The sequence below is a fragment of the Eleutherodactylus coqui genome, chromosome 9 (genome assembly GCF_035609145.1).
Source record: "Eleutherodactylus coqui strain aEleCoq1 chromosome 9, aEleCoq1.hap1, whole genome shotgun sequence".
In the NCBI taxonomy this organism is placed as follows: domain Eukaryota; kingdom Metazoa; phylum Chordata; class Amphibia; order Anura; family Eleutherodactylidae; genus Eleutherodactylus; species Eleutherodactylus coqui.
In genome coordinates, this window is record NC_089845.1 from 139,258,312 (window position 1) to 139,277,157 (window position 18,846).

Below are 18,846 nucleotides of genomic sequence, written 5' to 3' on the forward strand. Positions count from 1 at the left end.
TCGAGGTGATTGATTTTTTTTGACAATGAGTATATATGTATATATATTTTTTTGCATACATTATTCGAACATAAAACACCTACATAATTTGAAAAAAAAAGTTTTAAATCTAACAGACTTACTTCCTGTATTCCCATGCTTGGGTTCTGACACTTAAATGGTCTCGTATGTCACACCTAATGCATCTACATTCCTGAGATTAAAATGTCACATTTCATTATGTCAGCTAGCAGCATTATATCTTAACCTACAGACGGCAAAAGCAACACAAGATGAAATGTCATCCCGGAGTCACTTCAAAGTCAGTTTTTAATGTAGAAACCATTACAGAGTTAGAATTCAGTTCTTTACTATGCAAATCAAGTGCCAGTATTTCCCATGACTAATATAACAAGGCAGAATTTCTTCTTTATTATAACACCAGCTTATATACCCGATGCATACACTTATCTATATAAATGGTTTCTAATGCTATTTTTTTACTTAGAAATACTTATTTTTGTCTTTGGCTGATTTTGAGAGGTAAAGAAAAAACATTTATATATATATTATATTTTAACACTTCATATTCTGTAATATTTCATTATTTTTTTTAATCAGCCTCTGATGTCCTGTGTCTTTCACCCGCTTTTTGGATTCATGCCACATGCTATTCTGAGGTCTCTGCAGCCCTTGATGTCCTGGCTCTTTCGCTCTCTTTTTGGATTCAGGCCTTATGCTATTCCTAGGTCTCTGTTGACCTTGATGTCCTGATTCATTCCTTCTCATTCTTAAGTCATTGGTCACGTTCACTTGTCTCATTCACTTGCAGTAATTTTACTCTCTTTGCATTTGACTGGATATGTCTGATAGTTTTCTGTTTTGTTTCAGAGGCCTTCTGAATCCAACACACGTCAAAATTATACAGCATGCAGAATCGCAAAGCATCTTACTTTACCAAAGATCTGATTGGTTGCTATGAGCAATAGACAGTTGAACAGCCCCTTTACTGTTTTAAAGGGGTCGTACCAAGATTACAAGCTATGCCCTCTCCATAGTATAGGAGATAACTTGCTAATCACTGCTGGTCTCAGAGTGAACCCAATCTGCCTGTCACTGCAGGAGTAACTCCCCCCCCCCCCCCACAGTGACATTAGAATGAATGGTGTGCTGGCACTAGCTAGAGTACTAGCATGCCAGACATGCCAGATTTTCCAGCCCTCCATTGAGTCTCCTCCCCACTCTGGTGGGGTGCAGTACAGGGGACACAGGACCTTGAGATCGCTAGGGTTCTCAGCAGTAATACCCCCACTGATCAACAAAGTTAAGGAATGGCTTGTATTTTGGTACAATTCCTTTACATTGGACCATGAAGGGTATATGTATTCATCGACACATGTAGGAGCCTATGAAGAACAAACAAACTACTATACAAACACATTTTTATTTCTATATGTATATGGATCACAGCTGTAATATACACAACAATTTTCAAGTAAAAGCCTAATTTGCTCAAAATAATCAAAAATAAAGATTCTGTGGCCAAAGAAGCCCTGAATGATAAAAGCTTATTTGACCTTAAGGACTAGTATATTTTTAATTTTGCAGTTGTGCATTCCATCTGCCATACCCTTCTTAGATTTGCATTGATGTAAGTACATGAGGCTTTACGTTAAGGGATAAGTTAGCCCACTAATTTGGAGTACAGAAAAGTGAGCATGTAGTGGTTTCAGGACATTTCGTCCAATTGCTTTCCTCGTCCAGTCAATGGACATTTGGCCATTGATACTTTATGCCATACTTAAGAAAAGAGGCATGTGCTCTTCTCTTGAACATATAGTCTATATGAAATCACTGTCCAAAGGACGCCTTTGGATGTCGCCACCTCTTGACCTGATAATAGCGATCTTGTGCACAGTGTACAAAAAGTTCCAAAAGTAAAAAGTTTCATCTCCCGTCACCATTCCAAACAGTGAGGTCAGATGAAACACATAAGGGAATCCCTCCCCAAAGTCCCCCACCGCCAATGTGTGTGTGCCCCCCACTGAGCGGCAGCAAAATGGCGGGTACAGTAAGGCTAGAGCCACATGGCTCTCCCATGATCTGTTTACACCCAGGACTGCGACGGTAATGAGAGGGCATCCGCTACGTCTAGAAGAAAGGAGGCCTCTGATTGGTTCTCAAGCACCATGGCTCAGTCAATCACAGCCAGTGCTCAATGAACCAATCAAAACCATTCAATAATTCACCACTTCTAGGAAGCTCTGGCTGTGATTGGTTCTCGAGTGCGGCTGCTCAGCCAATCACAGCCAGCGCTTCCTGGAAGTGTGGATTTGGAATCTGCGAACCAGGAAGCTTTGCCGGAGAACTTCAAGCAAGTCTACCCAAGCATCAGGGAAGACGCATGGGGAGCTGACAGCACCTCTTAGGTGATGTTTTCATTTTTTTATGCCGACAGTGCTTATTTTCAAGGTAGGGCTTATATTTCAAGCCTTTCCCCGGAAAATTTTGGCAAAAAAAACGCATCAAAGTTGCACAACTTTGTAGTGATGAAAAACTGTGATATTGCCATGAGAAAATACAGGGATTTCACACAGAACACAGATGCAATATCGCTGTGATATCACGTCGCTCGTGTGGAAGCAGCTTTACAGAATTAAGCTGTGATGACGTACAACAATATCATCAAGGCGGTGGATGTTCCACTAGCTTATGTTGGTTCTAGTACAATGTTTAATTGCGGGAGGCACAAAAGAAGTAAAGTAAGTTGTTGAAAGTCACGAGGTGCCATGAGAAAATCCCAACAGATCTAATCACCAATTCCTATTCTGACATTAACCTGTTCACCCCGCTGAACTATTTATAAGTGGTCGTTCCCACAATCGGGTGTCTTCTCTATGTACAATGCATGTCCAAAGCCAGACAAATGTGTCCATCCAAAGTAAACGCCAATTACATAGTGTAGGCCCCATGTGCCATATGATTAGCACATTATACAGGGTCACTTGTCATCAAATGGTACAGGAGCTCAGATTTCTTTCACAGACATCAAAAGATATCAGACACTTAAAGGACCTGGATGCCAACAATTACAAGGAGATAATTGTATGTCAGTTGTCTGGCAAGTTCAAGAGGGACTTTGATATTGATCACTTTTATTACTTCACTTGATATATAACCACGAAAAAAGTGAATTTGCCTTCATATATAAATATTATTCAGCCATTCAATATATGTGCAGATGGGGCTGAAGATTGTTAGACTCTACATTTATGGAGTACCGCCCCACTTAGGAAAGAGCATCTTAAAGGGATGACTTAGTTAAAAAATTCAAATACCATAGTCTATAAATAGTGGGTGCTCTCCTGTTCAGAACTGTTGAGAAGAAAGCGGCTACAAAGAGAACTCTCTTTTTCAAGGACCCAGCATATCCTGGTTCGAGAACCCAGCATATCCATTGATGGAGTGCCTATAAAGTTCAAAAGGCACTGTGTATTGCTTTATTTCTCTAGAGAAACTTAACAAATACTGCTGCATTGTCCCACAGATAACAGCTGAGGGACACCCTGTGATCAATTGATTGTCAGAGACCCTAGTTGCAAAAAGTATTTCCAAAGAAGACAATCCCTTTAAGGTAACCATAGACATGCATAAAAATGTCATCAGGTAAGAATTAGGATCTCTAAATTACGGAATAACATATGGAATGTTTTTTGTTTTTTTATCTTTGAAGGCATGTATCAGTGGTTTAAAGGGAATCGGTTAGCTGCCTATAGCACCATAAACCTAAGCCCCACTTACATGTAATGATTATTGCTCAAAATTCATTCAAACTATGGGTTTTAAGCCCTAATCGTTGCATGTAAACGCTTCCATTTTTCACTCTTCGGCTGAACAATGATTTTTAGTTGAGCATAAAATCCATCGTTCAACCGGAGAGAGATAACAGGGAGAGCACCCTGTGTTCTCCACTGGAGCAGCTGCTTCCATTGTATTCAGCTGACAGCCTGCAGCAGCCCTTGTGAAGACAATGCAGCTAAGTGCAAAGTCCCGACCACATGCTGGGATTTGCAAACAGCTCCTGGAGGCTCATTTACATGAAAAATGAAGCTAATAAAGTGCTAATGGGCATTAGTGCCCATTAGTACTTTGTGTAAAATTATTGCTAGAACTTTCAATCTTTCAATCATTTGAAAGATTATCTTTGCATGTAAATGAGTCTTAAGTTATGGAGCTCTTAGGGGACGTGACAGGGAGGCAGGCGATATATTTTTAATACTCACCTGCTCTCTGATTCCCATGGTGTCCTCCTCTGAAAATCGCATGGCGCACAGAAATCTGACTCTTCTTGAAGTCCTGTGCATACGCTCTCCTATACAAGTGATTGGCTGAGTGCTCTCTGAGGGCGGGGATTTTTAAATTCCTGGCCTCCAGAACATAGAAGACAGCTGTGGCAGAGGATTCCTTCATCCCCGCAGTTCCCCTCAGATGAAGGCATCCTCTGCCATAGCTGTCACTGCCGTTACAGCTGTGGCAGAAGTCCGCGATGTACTTTCTATGTTGTCAATGGGGCTGACGCTGCTTCTGCCGGCCACATTGAAAACACAGAGATAGCGCAGATTTTTTTCTCTGCGCTTCAAGACTTAAAGAAAAAAAAAGCGCAAATCAGTATGAAACCATTGAAAATCATTGGTTTAATAATAGAGATGAGCGAGCACCAAAATACTCGGGTGCTCGTTACTCGGGACGAAATTATCGCGATGCTCGAGGGTTCGTTTCGAGTGACGAACCCCATTGAAGTCAATTGGTGACCCGAGCATTTTTGTATATCGCCGATGCTCGCTAAGGTTTTCATTTGTGAAAATCTGGGCAATTCAAGAAAGTGATGGGAACGACACAGCAACGGATAGGGCAGGCGAGGGGCTACATGTTGGGCTGCATCTCAAGTTCCCAGGTCCTACTATTAAGCCACAATAGCGGCAAGAGTGCCCCCCCCCCTCCCAACAACTTTTACTTCTGAAAAGCCCTCATTAGCAATGCATACCTTAGCTAAGCACCACACTACCTCCAACAAAGCACAATCACTGCCTGCATGACACTCCGCTGCCACTTCTCCTGGGTTACATGCTGCCCAACCCCCCCGCACGACCCAGTGTCCACAGCGCACACCAAAGTGTCCCTGCGCAGCCTTCAGCTGCACTCATGCCACACCACCCTCATGTCTATTTATAAGTGCGTTTGCCATGAGGAGGAACCGCAGGCACACACTGCAGAGGGTTAACACAGCTAGGCAGCGACCCTCTTTAAAAAGGGCGGGGCGATAGCCCACAATGCTGTACAGAGGCAATGAGAAATATAATCCTGTGCCACCGCCATCAGGAGCTGCACACGTGGGCATAGCAATGGGGAACCTATGTGCCACACACTATTCATTCTGTCAAGGTGTCTGCATGCCCCAGTCAGACCGCGGTTTTTTATAAATAGTCACAGGCAGGTACAACTCCGCAATGGGAATTCTGTGTGCACCCACAGCATGGGTGGCTCCCTGGAACCCACCGGCTGTACATAAATGTATCCCATTGCAGTGCCCATCACAGCTGAGGTAACGTCCGATTAAATGCAGGTGGGCTTCGGCCCACACTGCATGCCCCAGTCACACTGGGGTTCTTTAGAAGTGGACACATGCAGTTATAACTCCCTGTGGACCCACAGCATGGGTGGGTGCCAGGAAGCCACCGGCGGTACATAAATATATCCCATTGCATTGCCCATCACAGCTGAGGTAATGTCATGTTTAATGCAGGTGGGCTTCGGCCCACACTGCATGCCCCAGTCAGACTGGGGTTCTTTAGAAGTAGACACATGCAGTTACAACTTCCTGTGGACCCACGGCGGTACATAAATATATCTCATTGCAGTGCCCAGCACAGCTGATGTAACGTCAGCTTTAATGCAGGTGGGCAAAAAATTAATTGGATTACACTGTAGGCGAGGGCCCCCAAAAATTGGTGTACCAACAGTACTAATGTACGTCAGAAAAATTGCCCATGCCCAACCAAGAGGGCAGGTGAAACCCATTAATCGCTTTGGTTAATGTGGCTTAATTTGTAACTAGGCCTGGAGGCAGCCCAGTTAAAATAAAAATTGGTTTCGGTGAAAGTTTCAACGCTTTAATGAGCATTGAAACGTATAAAAATTGTTTACAAAAATTATATGACTGAGCCTTGTGGGCCTAAGAAAAATTGCCCGTTCGGCGTGATTACGTGAGGTTTCAGGAGGAGGAGCAGGAGGAGGAGGATGAATATTATACACAGATTGATGAAGCTAAAAAGTCCACGTTTTTGATGGTGATAGAGAACAATGCTTCCATCCGCGGGTGCAGCCTACGTATTGTTTAGGTATCGCTGCTGTCCGCTGGTGGAGAAGAGAAGTCTGGGGAAATCCAGGCTTTGTTCATCTTGATGAGTGTAAGCCTGTCGGCACTGTTGGTTGACAGGCGGGTACGCTTATCCGTGATGATTCCCCCAGCCGCACTAAACACCCTCTCTGACAAGACGCTAGCCGCAGGACAAGCAAGCACCTCCTGGGCATACAGCGCGAGTTCAGGCCACGTGTCCAGCTTCAACACCCAGTAGTTGTAGGGGGCAGAGGCGTCAGGGAGGACGGTCGTGCGATCGGCTACGTACTCCCTCACCATCCTTTTACAGTGCTCCCGCCAACTCAGCCTTGACTGGGGAGCGGTGACACAGTCTTGCTGGGGAGCCATAAAGCTGTCAAAGGCCTTAGAGAGTGTTGCCCTGCCTGCGCTGTACATGCTGCCTGATCTCCGCGCTTCCCCTGCTACCTGGCCCTCGGAACTGCGCCTTCGGCCACTAGCGCTGTCGGATGGGAATTTTACCATCAGCTTGTCCGCCAGGGTCCTGTGGTATAGCATCACTCTCGAACCCCTTTGCTCTTCGGGTATGAGAGTGGAAAGGTTCTCCTTATACCGTGGGTCGAGCAGTGTGTACACCCAGTAATCCGTAGTGGCCAGAATGCGTGTAACGCGAGGGTCACGAGAAAGGCATCCTAACATGAAGTCAGCCATGTGTGCCAGGGTACCTGTACGCAACACATGGCTGTCCTCACTAGGAAGATCACTTTCAGGATCCTCCTCCTCCTCCTCCACCTCAGGCCATACACGCTGAAAGGATGACAGGCCAGCAGCATGTGTACCCTCACCAGTGGGCCAAGCTGTGTCTTCCCCCTCCTCCTCATCTTCCTCCTCCTCCTCACCGCGCTGAGATATAGACAGGAGGGTGCTCTGACTATCCAGCGACATACTGTCTTCCCCCGCCTCTGTTTCCGAGCGCAAAGTGTCTGCCTTTATGCTTTGCAGGGAACTTCTCAAGAGGCATAGCAGAGGAATGGTGACGCTAATGATTGCAGCATCGCCGCTCACCATCTGGGTAGACTCCTCAAAGTTTCCAAGGACCTGGCAGATGTCTGCCAACCAGGCCCACTCTTCTGTAAAGAATTGAGGAAGCTGACTCCCACTGCGCCGCCCATGTTGGAGTTGGTATTCCACTATAGCTCTATGCTGCTCATAGAGCCTGGCCAACATGTGGAGCGTAGAGTTCCACCGTGTGGGCACGTCGCACAGCAGTCGGTGCACTGGCAGATGAAACCGATGTTGCAGGGTGCGCAGGGTGGCAGCGTCCGTGTGGGACTTGCGGAAATGTGCGCAGAGCCGGCGCACCTTTCCGAAGAGGTCTGAAAAGCGTGGGTAGCTTTTCAGAAAGCGCTGAACCACCAAATTAAAGACGTGGGCCAGGCATGGCACGTGCGTGAGGCTGCCGAGCTGCAGAGCCGCCACCAGGTTACGGCCGTTGTCACACACGACCATGCCCGGTTGGAGGCTCAGCGGCGCAAGCCAGCAATCAGTTTGCTCTGTCAGACCCTGCAGCAGTTCGTGGGTCTTGTGCCTCTTCTCTCCTAAGCTGAGTAGTTTCAGCACGGCCTGCTGACACTTGCCCACCGCTATGCTGCCACGCCGCGTGACACCGACTGCTGGCGACGTGCTGCTGCTGAAACATCTTGATTGTGAGACAGAGGTTGCGTAGCAGGAGGAGGAGGAGGGTGGTTTAGTGGAGGAAGCATACACCGCCGCAGATACCACCACCGAGCTGGGGCCCACAATTCTGGGGGTGGGTAGGACGTGAGCGGTCCCAGGCTCTGACTCTGTCCCAGCCTCCACTAAATTCACCCAATGTGCCGTCAGGGAGATATAGTGGCCCTGCCCGCCTGTGCTTGTCCACGTGTCCATTGTTAAGTGGACCTTGGCAGTAAACGCGTTGGTAAGGGCGCGTACAATGTTGCGGGAGACGTGGTCATGCAGGGCTGGGACGGCACATCGGGAAAAGTAGTGGCGACTGGGAACTGAGTAGCGCGGGGCCACCGCCGCCATCATACCTTTGAAAGCCTCCGTTTCCACAACCCTATACGGCAGCATCTCCAGGCTGATAAATTTCGATATGTGGACGTTTAACGCTTGAGAGTGCGGGTGCGTGGCGGCGTACTTGCGCTTGCGCTCCAACACTTGCGCTAGCGACGGCTGGACGGTGCGGTGAGAGACATTGGTGGATGGGGCCGAGCACAGCGGAGGTGAGGGTGTGGGTGCAGGCCAGGAGACGCTAGTGCCTGTGTCCTGAGAGGGGAGTTGGACCTCAGTGGCAGGTTGGGGCACAGGGGGAGAGGCAGCGGTGCAAACCGGAGGCGGTGAACGGCCTTCGTCCCACCTTGTGGGGTGCTTGGCCATCATATGTCTGCGCATGCTGGTGGTGGTGAGGCTGGTGGTGGTGGCCCCCCGGCTGATCTTGGCGCGACAAAGGTTGCACACCACTGTTCGTCGGTCGTCTGCACTCTCAGTGGAAAACTGCCAGACCTTTGAGCACCTCGGCCTCTGCAGGGTGGCATGGCGCAAGGGGGCGCTTTGGGAAACAGTTGGTGGATTATTCGGTCTGGCCCTGCCTCTACCCCTGGCCACCGCACTGCCTCTTCCAACCTGCCCTGCTGCTGCACTTGCCTCCCCCTCTGAAGACCTGTCCTCAGTAGGCGTAGCAAACCAGGTGGGGTCAGTCACCTCATCTTCCTGCTGCTCTTCCTCCGAATCCTCTGTGCGCTCCTCCCTCGGACTTACTCTAATTACTACTACCTGAGTGATTGACAACTGTGTCTCATCATCATCGTCCTCCTCACCCACTGAAAGCTCTTGAGACAGTTGCCGGAAGTCCCCAGCCTCATCCCCCGGACCCCGGGAACTTTCCAAAGGTTGGGCATCGGTCACGACAAACTCCTCCGGTGGGAGAGGAACCATTGCTGGCCATTCTGGGCAGGGGCCTGGGAACAGTTCCTGGGAGTCTGCCTACTCCTCAGAATGTGTCATTGTAATGGAGTGAGGAGGTTGGGAGGAAGGAGGTGCAGCAGCCAGAGGATTCAGAGTTGCAGCAGTGGACGGCGCAGAACTCTGGGTGGTCGATAGATTGCTGGATGCACTTTCTGCCATCCACAACAGGATCTGCTCACACTGCTCATTTTCTAATAAAGGTCTACCGCGTGGACCCATTAATTGTGAGATGAATGTGGGGACGCCAGAAACGTGCCTCTCTCCTAATCCCGCAACAGTCGGCTGCGATACACCTGGATCAGGAGCTCAGCCTGTGCCCACACCCTGACTTGGGCCTTCGTGTCCTCGCCTGCATCCACGTCCTCTAGACCTACCCCTACCCCTCAGCATGGTGTATTACCAGTAGTGCAGAAACAGAACGCTGTAATTAAATGTGCCGCTTATTGGCCTGTAGTTGGAGGCTGACTTCGCTTACGGAACGCACAGCAGAGGCAGGAAAGAATTTTGCGCAAGCCTGCTGTAACACTTAGCTGGCTGCGTATGAATTAGGACAACTACCCCCAGCAGAGACCCAGTACACAGAGGACGGTCACAGGCAGCCCAAATGGATTTGTTTTCCCAAATGTTTTTGGAAAGGCCCACTGCCTATATACACTAAATATGTCTTCTGTCCCTGCCTCACCACTACTGGCCCTGGACAATGTAAAATTACTGCAGACTGTTTCACTGTGGACAGGAATACAGCGGTGATGTAACAGGCAACACAGAGGCAGGAAAGAATTTTGCGCAAGCCTGCTGTAACACTTAGCTGGCTGCGTATGAATTAGGACAACTACCCCCAGCAGAGACCCTGTACACTGAGGACAGTCACAGGCAGCCCAAATAGATTTTTTTCCCCAAGTGTTTTTGGAAAGGCCACTGCCTATATACACTAAATATGTCTTCTGTCCCTGCCTCACCACTACTGGCCCTGGACAATGTAAAATTACTGCAGACTGTTTCACTGTGGACAGGAATACAGCGGTGATGTAACAGGCAACACAGAGGCAGGAAAGAATTTTGCGCAAGCCTGCTGTAACACTTAGCTGGCTGCGTATGAATTAGGACAACTACCCCCAGCAGAGACCCTGTACACTGAGGACAGTCACAGGCAGCCCAAATAGATTTTTTTCCCCAAGTGTTTTTGGAAAGGCCACTGCCTATATACACTAAATATGTCTTCTGTCCCTGCCTCACCACTACTGGCCCTGGACAATGTAAAATTACTGCAGAACGCAATGCTCTGCACGGCCGATATAGAAAAAAAAAAAAAATGTGCAACACTGCAAAAAGCAGCCTTAACAGTACTGCACACGGTCAGATGTGGCCCTAAGAAGGACCGTTGGGGTTCTTGAAGCCTAAAATAACTCCTAACGCTCTCCCTATAGCAGCTCCGGCATCAGCAGCACTTTCCCTGAACTATGTCCGAGCGCATCTATGGGGAGCCACAGGAGGGGCCGATTTATATACTCGGGTGACACCTGATCTTGCCAGCCACTCACTGCAGGGGGGTGGTATAGGGCTTGAACGTCGCAGGGGGAAGTTGTAATGCCTTCCCTGTCTTTCTATTGGCCAGAAAAGCGCGCTAACGTCTCAGAGATGAAAGTGAAAGTAACTCGAACATCGCGTGGTGCTCGTCTCGAGTAACGAGCATCTCGAACAAGCTAATACTCGAACGAGTATCAAGCTCGGACGAGTATGTTCGCTCTTCTCTATTTAATAATCATTACTCTCGCATCGCAATAAAAAATATCGCTAGTGGGTAGGCACTTTGAGGAGTCTACCCAGGTGGTGAGCGGCGATGCTACAATCATTAGCGTCACCATTCCTCTGCTATGCATCTTGAGAAATTCCCTGCAAAGCATAAAGGCAGACGCTTTGCACTCGGAAACAGAGCCGGGGGAAGACAGTATGTCGCTGGATAGTCAGGGCACCCTCCTGTCTATTTCTCAGCGCGTACAGGAGGAGGAGCATGAGGAGGATGAGGAGGAGGGGGAAGAGACAGCTTGGGCCGCTGCTGACGGTACACCGGCTGATTGCCTGTCATCCTTTCAGCGTGTATGGCCTGAGGAGGAGGAGGAGGAGGAGGATCCTGAAAGTGATCTTCCTAGTGAAGACAGCCATGTGTTGCGTACAGGTACCCTGGCACACATGGCTGACTTCATGTTAGGATGCCTTTCTCGTGACCCTCGCGTTGCACGCATTCTGGCCACGACGGATTACTGGGTGTACATACTGCTCGATCCACGGTATAAGGAGAACCTGCCCACTCTGATTCCCGAAGAGGAAAGGGGTTCGAGAGTGTTGCTATACCACAGGACCCTTGCGGACAAGCTGATGGTAAAATTCCCAGCCGACAACGCTAGTGGCAGAAGGCGCAGTACCGAGGGCCAGGTAGCAGGGGAGGTGCGGAGATCGAGCAGCATGTACATCCCAGGCAGTGCAACAGTCTTTAAGGGCCTGGCCAGCTTTATGGCTCCCCACCAAGACTGTGTCACCGCTCCCCAGTCACGGCTGAGTCGGCAGGAGCACTGTAAAAGGATGGTGAGGGAGTACGTAGCGGATCGCACGACCATCCTTGGTGACGCCTCTGCCCCCTACAACTACTGGGTGTCGAAGCTGGACACGTGGCCTGAACTAGCGCTGTATGCCCTGGAGGTGCTTGCTTGTCCTGCGGCTAGCGTCTTGTCGGAGAGGGTGTTTAGTGCGGCTGGGGGAATCATCACAGATAAGCGTAGCCGCTTGTCAACCGACAGTGCCGACAGGCTAACACTCATCAAGATGAACAAAGGCTGGATTTCCCCAGACTTCTGTTCTCCACCAGCGGACAGCAGCGATACGTAAGCAATACGTAGGCTGCACCCGCGGATGGAAGCTACGTTCTCTCTCACCATCCAAAACGGGGACATTTCTGCTTCATCAATCTGTGTCTAATATTCCTCCTCCTCCTCCTGCTCCTCCTCCTGAAACCTCACGTAATCACGCTGAACGGGCAATTTTTCTTAGGGCCACAAGGCTCACTCAAATAATTTTTCTGAACAATTTTTATAAGTTTCAATGCGCTTAAAAGCGTTGGAACTTTAACTTGAACCAATTTTTCGTTACACTGGGCTGCCTCCAGGCCTAGTTACCACTTAAGCCACATTAACCAAAGCGGTTAATGGGTTTCACCTGCCCTCTTGGCTGGCCATGGCCAATTTTTGGGATGTACATTAGTACTGTTGATACAGCAATTTTTGTGGGCCCTCGCCTACAGTGTAATCAAATTAATTTTTAGCCCACCTGCATTACAGCTGACGTTACCTCAGCTGTGCTGGGCACTGCAATGGGATATTTTTATGTACCGCCGGTGGGTTCCAGGGAGCCACCCATGCGGTAGGTGCACACGGAGTTTTTAATACATGTGTCCACTTGTAAAGAACCCCGGTCAGACTGGGGCATGCAGTGTGGGCCGAAGCCCACCTGTATTACGCACGACATTACTACCTCAGCTGTGTTGGGCAATGCAATGGGATATTTCTATGTACCGCCGGTGGCTTCCTGGCACCCACCCATGCTGTGGGTCCACAGGGAATTATAAATGCATCTGTTTCCACTTATAAAGAAACCCAGTCTGACTGGGGCATGCAGTGTGGGCCGAAACCCACCTGCATTAACCCTTTCCAGTCCACTGTGTGACCTGTGAAGACATTAGGGTTTAAGGCTGTACAGCTCCGTTGTTGGTAGACGACCGTCGGGGTTCTCTTACTGTATATTGCCAGCCTCTCTGCTGTCGGAGCCTATCCTACGTGTCAGCTCATGCAGTACTGGCTTTAGCCAGCATATAGCGCCGTTGTATAACGGCAGAAAAAGAGTAAGCCCCCTAGGAAAACCATATACAAATTGGATTGGAAAGGGTTAAGCACAACATTACTACCTCAGCTGTGTTGGGCAATGCAATGGGATATTTCTATGTACCGCCGGTGGCTTCCTGGCACCCACCCATGCTGTAGGTGCACACGGAGTTTTTACTACATCTGTACACTTATAAAGAACCCCAGTCAGACTGGGGCATGCAGTGTGGGCCGAAGCCCACCTGCATTAAGCACGACATTACTACCTCAGCTGTGTTGGGCAATGCAATGGGATATTTCTGTGTACCGCCGGTGGGTTCCAGGGAGCCACCCATGCTGTGGGTCGACAGGGACTTCACAATAGGGAGTTGTACCTGCCTGTGTCTATGAATTAAAAAGCCCGGTCTGACTGGGGCATGCAGACACCTTGACAGAATGAATAGTGTGTGGCACATAGGTTCCCCATTGCTATGCCCACGTGTGCAGTTCCTGATGGCGGTGGCACAGGATTCTATTTCTCATTGCTTCTGTACAGCATTGTGGGCTATCGCTCCGCCACTTTTAAAGAGGGTCGCTGCCTAGCCGTGCCAACCTCTGCAGTGTGTGCCTGCGGTCCCTCGTCATGGCAGACGCAATTCTAAATAGACATGAGGGTGGTGTGGCATGAGGGCAGCTGAAGGCTGCCCAGGGACACTTTGGTGTGCGCTGTGGGGGGGAGGGGGGGCGGTTGGGCAGCATGTAACCCAGGAGAAGTGGCAGTGGAGTGTCATGCAGGCAGTGATTGTGCTTTGTTGGAGGTAGTGTGGTGCTTAGCAAAGGTATGCCATGCTAATGAGGGCTTTTCAGAAGCAAAAGTTGTTGGGAGGGGGGGGGCCACTCTTGCCGGTATTGTGGCTTAATAGTGGGACCTGTGAACTTGAGATGCAGCCCAACATGTAGCCCCTCGCCTGCCCTATCCGTTTCTGTGTCATTCCCATCACTTTGTTGAATTGCCCAGATTTTCACACATGAAAACCTTAGCGAGCATCGGCGAAATACAAAAATGCTCTGGTCGCCCATTGACTTCAATGGGGTTCGTTGTTCGAAACGAACCCTCGAGCATCGCGGGAAGTTCGTTCCGAATAACGAACACCCGAACATTTTGGTGTTCGCTCATCTCTAGTAGGCACCTTAATAAAGTGACAATTTAGTGTATAATCTCTTGTACTTGAGCAGAATCACTGCAGTTTTCTCCAACTCCTTAAAAACATATCACCATAAACTTATACATATAATTTGGCAACATTTTACAGTTTTATTGTATAGCCATTAGCAGCATTATAATCAGCAATTAGCCTCAAGTGGCGCAGAGTATGCAGTCCTAAGCTCTCGCTCACGACCTGAAGGTTGCAGGTTCAATCCCGGCAAGGTGCAGGCAGCCGGCTCAAGGTTGACTCAGCCTTCCATCCTTCCAAGATCGATATAATGAGTACCCAGCTTTCTGGGTGGGTGGGGTGGGGTAATAAATTACCCTAAAGCGCTGCAGAATAAGTTGGCGCAAGTCCCCCTTACCCTCTTTCATCGTCTACATTCTCAACACCACTATTTACTTGTCAATGGCAATGTTGTTTACTCACAGGTCCCATCACTTGAGATGCACTTTCAAATTCTTCATCATCCTCCATTAATGTTTCTGCTCCAGGCAATAAATCTGTTCCAAGGAGACAAAAAAAATGGAATAGCTTCATGTTCATGTAATTACTTTGGAATAATTAATCTCTTGAAATATGTAAACCTCTGGCTTTCATGCCAAGAGTATATAAATAGGTTTTAAGAGCTGGTTTTGAATTACATGGGTAATATGTTTTATATCTTGCCTGCCACGGAGAATATTTTGATGAGTGATGTCTTAATGGATTGAAGCCGCCTATCTTATTTGATCATGATGAAAACAAAAAGGCTATAGCGCCAAGAATTACCAGCGGTTAAGCCCAAATATTGTGATATAATAATTGATGCCTGCAGGATATTTAAAGTAGCAGAAGTGCGACCTTCACTTTTAATGACAGCCTATCAACCGTCATCTTTCACAAGTGAGGAGTATAAACAATCTCCAAGTAAATGTTCTATGTATCCCATTTATATGTGTAATCACTACACGGCCTAATTACATAACACGGATCTAAACACGCCTGTAATTTAATCACTGTTTACCGACCTGGAATTGAAGTTGATGATTGGAAAAAATGATGGTATTTGTCCATTAAAATGACAATATACCCCAACGCTTGGGGCAAGACATGCATGTACTAATGCATCTACATTCTATACAGACCATACCTGACTACAATGGAAGACGTTACAAGAATAGTCTAGAGTAGGCGCTCATGAGCACCGTAGAGTCAAGTAGATGAAGTGTAGATAGCCATTTAGTCGTTCACAACCCTCGGAGACCCTAGAAGCGAGCTCCCTCCATGTTTTTGGGTTTTGCACTGCTTCTTTTGGTTGTGTGATATCCATGCCAGTATCAGCTTTGCCAGTATCTGCCATCGTGTTTTTTGGCGCCGGGTCTTCTTTTGCTGCCGATCTGTCCAAGCATTATAGATTTTTCTAGTGACTACATGGCCAAAATTCATGAGCCTACAACTGTGTACTAAAGAGCAATAGGGATACTGTTTCGCCTTGTGGAAAGTGCCAAGTTTGTGTAGACAGAATGCAAGGGAAAAAAAGTGTACGCAGGTACATCTGGGTTGGGTGTATAAGGCCTCAATGGCCAAATGGAATATAATGGTGGAAAAAAACAAGGAAGTGCTGCCAATCCAAAATGCGTGCCACATCCGCTAGGGGAGAGCATCTGTATAGGCTATAGAGAGGTGCAAATAAAAGCTGGTAACTTCCAATTATGCAATTAGTGCCATCAGAGGCGGATGGTGAAAGCCCAACTTCTCTTTTATTAAATATTGCCCTACATAAAGAGCGCATTTTAGGGTGAAAAACCAGTTTAGTTGGGGGCACACTGGTTCTTTAGAGGGTAAAACATTATACAGTGCTCCCTTTTCTGATATGTGATAGATGGCAGTGTAGTTATGTAGTGATGCACTTCTCAAAAAAGGCAGCACTGTATTATGTTTTACCCTCTACAGAAGCAGTGAGCCTCCCAGCTAAGCTGAGGAATGGGTTTTCACCCCGAAAGGCATTCTTTATGCTGGGCAATAATTAATTAAAGAGACGTTTGACTTTCACAATCGGCCTCTAATTGCATAATTGGAAGTTTGAGCTGTTACCAGATTTTGCCTGCAGCTCTATATAGCCATATTGGTGTAGGGAGTCCTATAGACCATACCAGGGGTGGATATATAGCTTGTGCAGCCGGTTCAGCTGTACAGGGGCCCAGAGGGGAAGGGGGCCCAACTCAGACAAGGACTGCAACACTATTCTATGCTGCAATTTGAGCAAAATAACAGCATTTTTGGCCGTGATTTTACGGGAATCGCAGTAAAACTCCAGTTGGACAAACTGCTGGAGGACATTCTGTGACATCATAGACACATGGAACAAGATCCGGTTTAGTACAGCACAATAGAACAGTGGGGAAAGGAGGAAAAGGACCTGTGAAAAGTGGAGCTGACTGCTGTATGTTGAGGTGGAAGGTAATGAGGGGCCCTGAGAAGCAGTGCAAGAGAGGGGCCCTGGGCAGCACTTTATGTGAGGGGCCCCGAGGAGCAGTCTATGTGAGGGACCGTAGGAGCAATTTATGTGAAGGGTGCTGAGCAGTAGTCCATGTGAGGGGCCCTGGGGAGCAGTCTGTTTGAGGAGCCCTGGGGAGTATGACTAAATCCCATGAAGTCTTAGCATTCTTTTATGTGAAACTAAACCTCCCTAAACTAAACCTTTATTATTATTAATGGTATACTGGAATCACTGGCGTACGTATAGGGTGTGCAGAGGGTGCGGTCGCACCTGGGTCCAGGAGCCCTAAGGGACCCATAAAGTCTCTCTTCCTCATATTGCAAACCAATACTATCAATGTAGCTTTATAGTTGGGGGCCCAGTTCCAGATTTTGCACTGAGGCCCAGCAGCTTCAAGTTACACCTCTGGGTGGATCCATAGTTTCATGCAGCACGATCTTATATGGCAGGGGGTAATCTGAGTTTGCAACTCATGTCCATAGTGCTTCTTTATGGGGCTCTAGATATGTAACAAGCCGGGTTTTGCTCGATCATGAAGTTGTCTTAGGCCATGTTCCCACAAGGTGGCTTTGCCAAGGTGGTCTCTTCCCATGGAAAATTTACAGCTTTTACAGTAGCAGCAAAGTGGATGAATTTTTAAAAATCTTGTCCATACGTGCAGAACAAATCTGCGGAAATTGGCCTGTGGAGTGGATCCTGGAATCCCTGCAGATTCCACCTCTTCAAATAAGTGGATGAATTCTGCACCAAATGGCAGACCTCCCTCTGTAAATATTCTACAGAATGTTTGCTATGGACACTTCGCAGCAAATCTGTGTGGACATAGCCATATAAATATGCTATATATATATATATATATATATATATATATATATATATATACACACACACACACAATACTCCCTGGAAAAAGTGTATGTAAATACGTTCTCATTCAAGGAAGAAGGAAATCTATCTCTGTAATGTCACATATTGGATGATAGCTACCCCATAAATCAGTGTCCAACCCATTAACAGAGCTTGCAGCATGACTACGAATATTAGCCAAACCAGAGTCTTCTCCATAAGGAAAGGACACCCTTCTTCAGAGAGGCTGTTTCAGGGTTCATACCCCTTCTCAGTCCAGGGCAAGGTACTGGTCACCTGGAGAAGAAGCCTTTGTTGTGGGTCTGGGAGAGACAGTTTCTCTTTGTGGAGAGGGCCAAGTTGGCATAGGGTAAAATAAACCTATTGATACTTAGCTTCCCTCCAATAGGTGACACAAAAGAGACCGTTTTCCTTCTTCCTGGAAGGGGAACTTATTTGCATATCTGAGGAGTTATATGGCCATTCTTATGGTACCTCAATACAAGACAATACTATAAAGATATTTAAAGCAATACTCTGAGGGGATCATTCCTCCTTAATCCAGCATCTGATGGCATAATTCTGTATGGCGTCAGGAAACTTCAAAGGTACAGTGGAACCATAAACCTTCTTTGGATGCAATATTATCAGTCTTTACAACTCACTGGTTGAATAGACTCTTAATATGGCCACATGCATAAGCCCTAACTAAAGAGTGATAATGGTCACTATTAGAGATGAGCGAGCGTACTCGGAAAAGCACTACTCGCTCGAGTAATTTGCTTTATCCGAGTATCGCTGTGCTCATCCCTGAAGATTCGGGTGCCGCTGCGGCTGACAGGTGAGTCGCAGCGGGGAGCAGGGGAGAGCGGGCGGAAGAGAGGGAGAGAAAGATCTCCCCTCCGTTCCTCCCCGCTCTCCCCTGCAGCTCCCCGCTCCGTGCCGGCACCCGAATCTTCAGGGACGAGCACAGCGATACTCGGATAAAGCAAATTACTCGAGCGAGTAGTGCTTTTCCGAGTACGCTCGCTCATCTCTAGTCACTATATTAGTAATTAAAATTGAAATTTTAAATAAAACTTAGTTTCGGTCTAT

At 47.7% G+C, this 18,846-nt stretch overlaps 1 protein-coding gene across 3 annotated transcripts in view; it reads right to left on the minus strand.

Annotated features, from left to right (window-relative positions):
* The window catches only part of C9H8orf34 (chromosome 9 C8orf34 homolog), a 311,372-nt gene that overhangs the window by 116,681 nt on the left and 175,845 nt on the right, over positions 1–18,846 (minus strand). For all 3 annotated transcript variants that reach the window (XM_066578559.1, XM_066578558.1, XM_066578560.1), the window contains exon 10: positions 14,853–14,926. In XM_066578559.1, the coding sequence (XP_066434656.1) occupies positions 14,853–14,926 (74 nt within the window). The remainder of the gene's footprint in view (positions 1–14,852; positions 14,927–18,846) is intronic.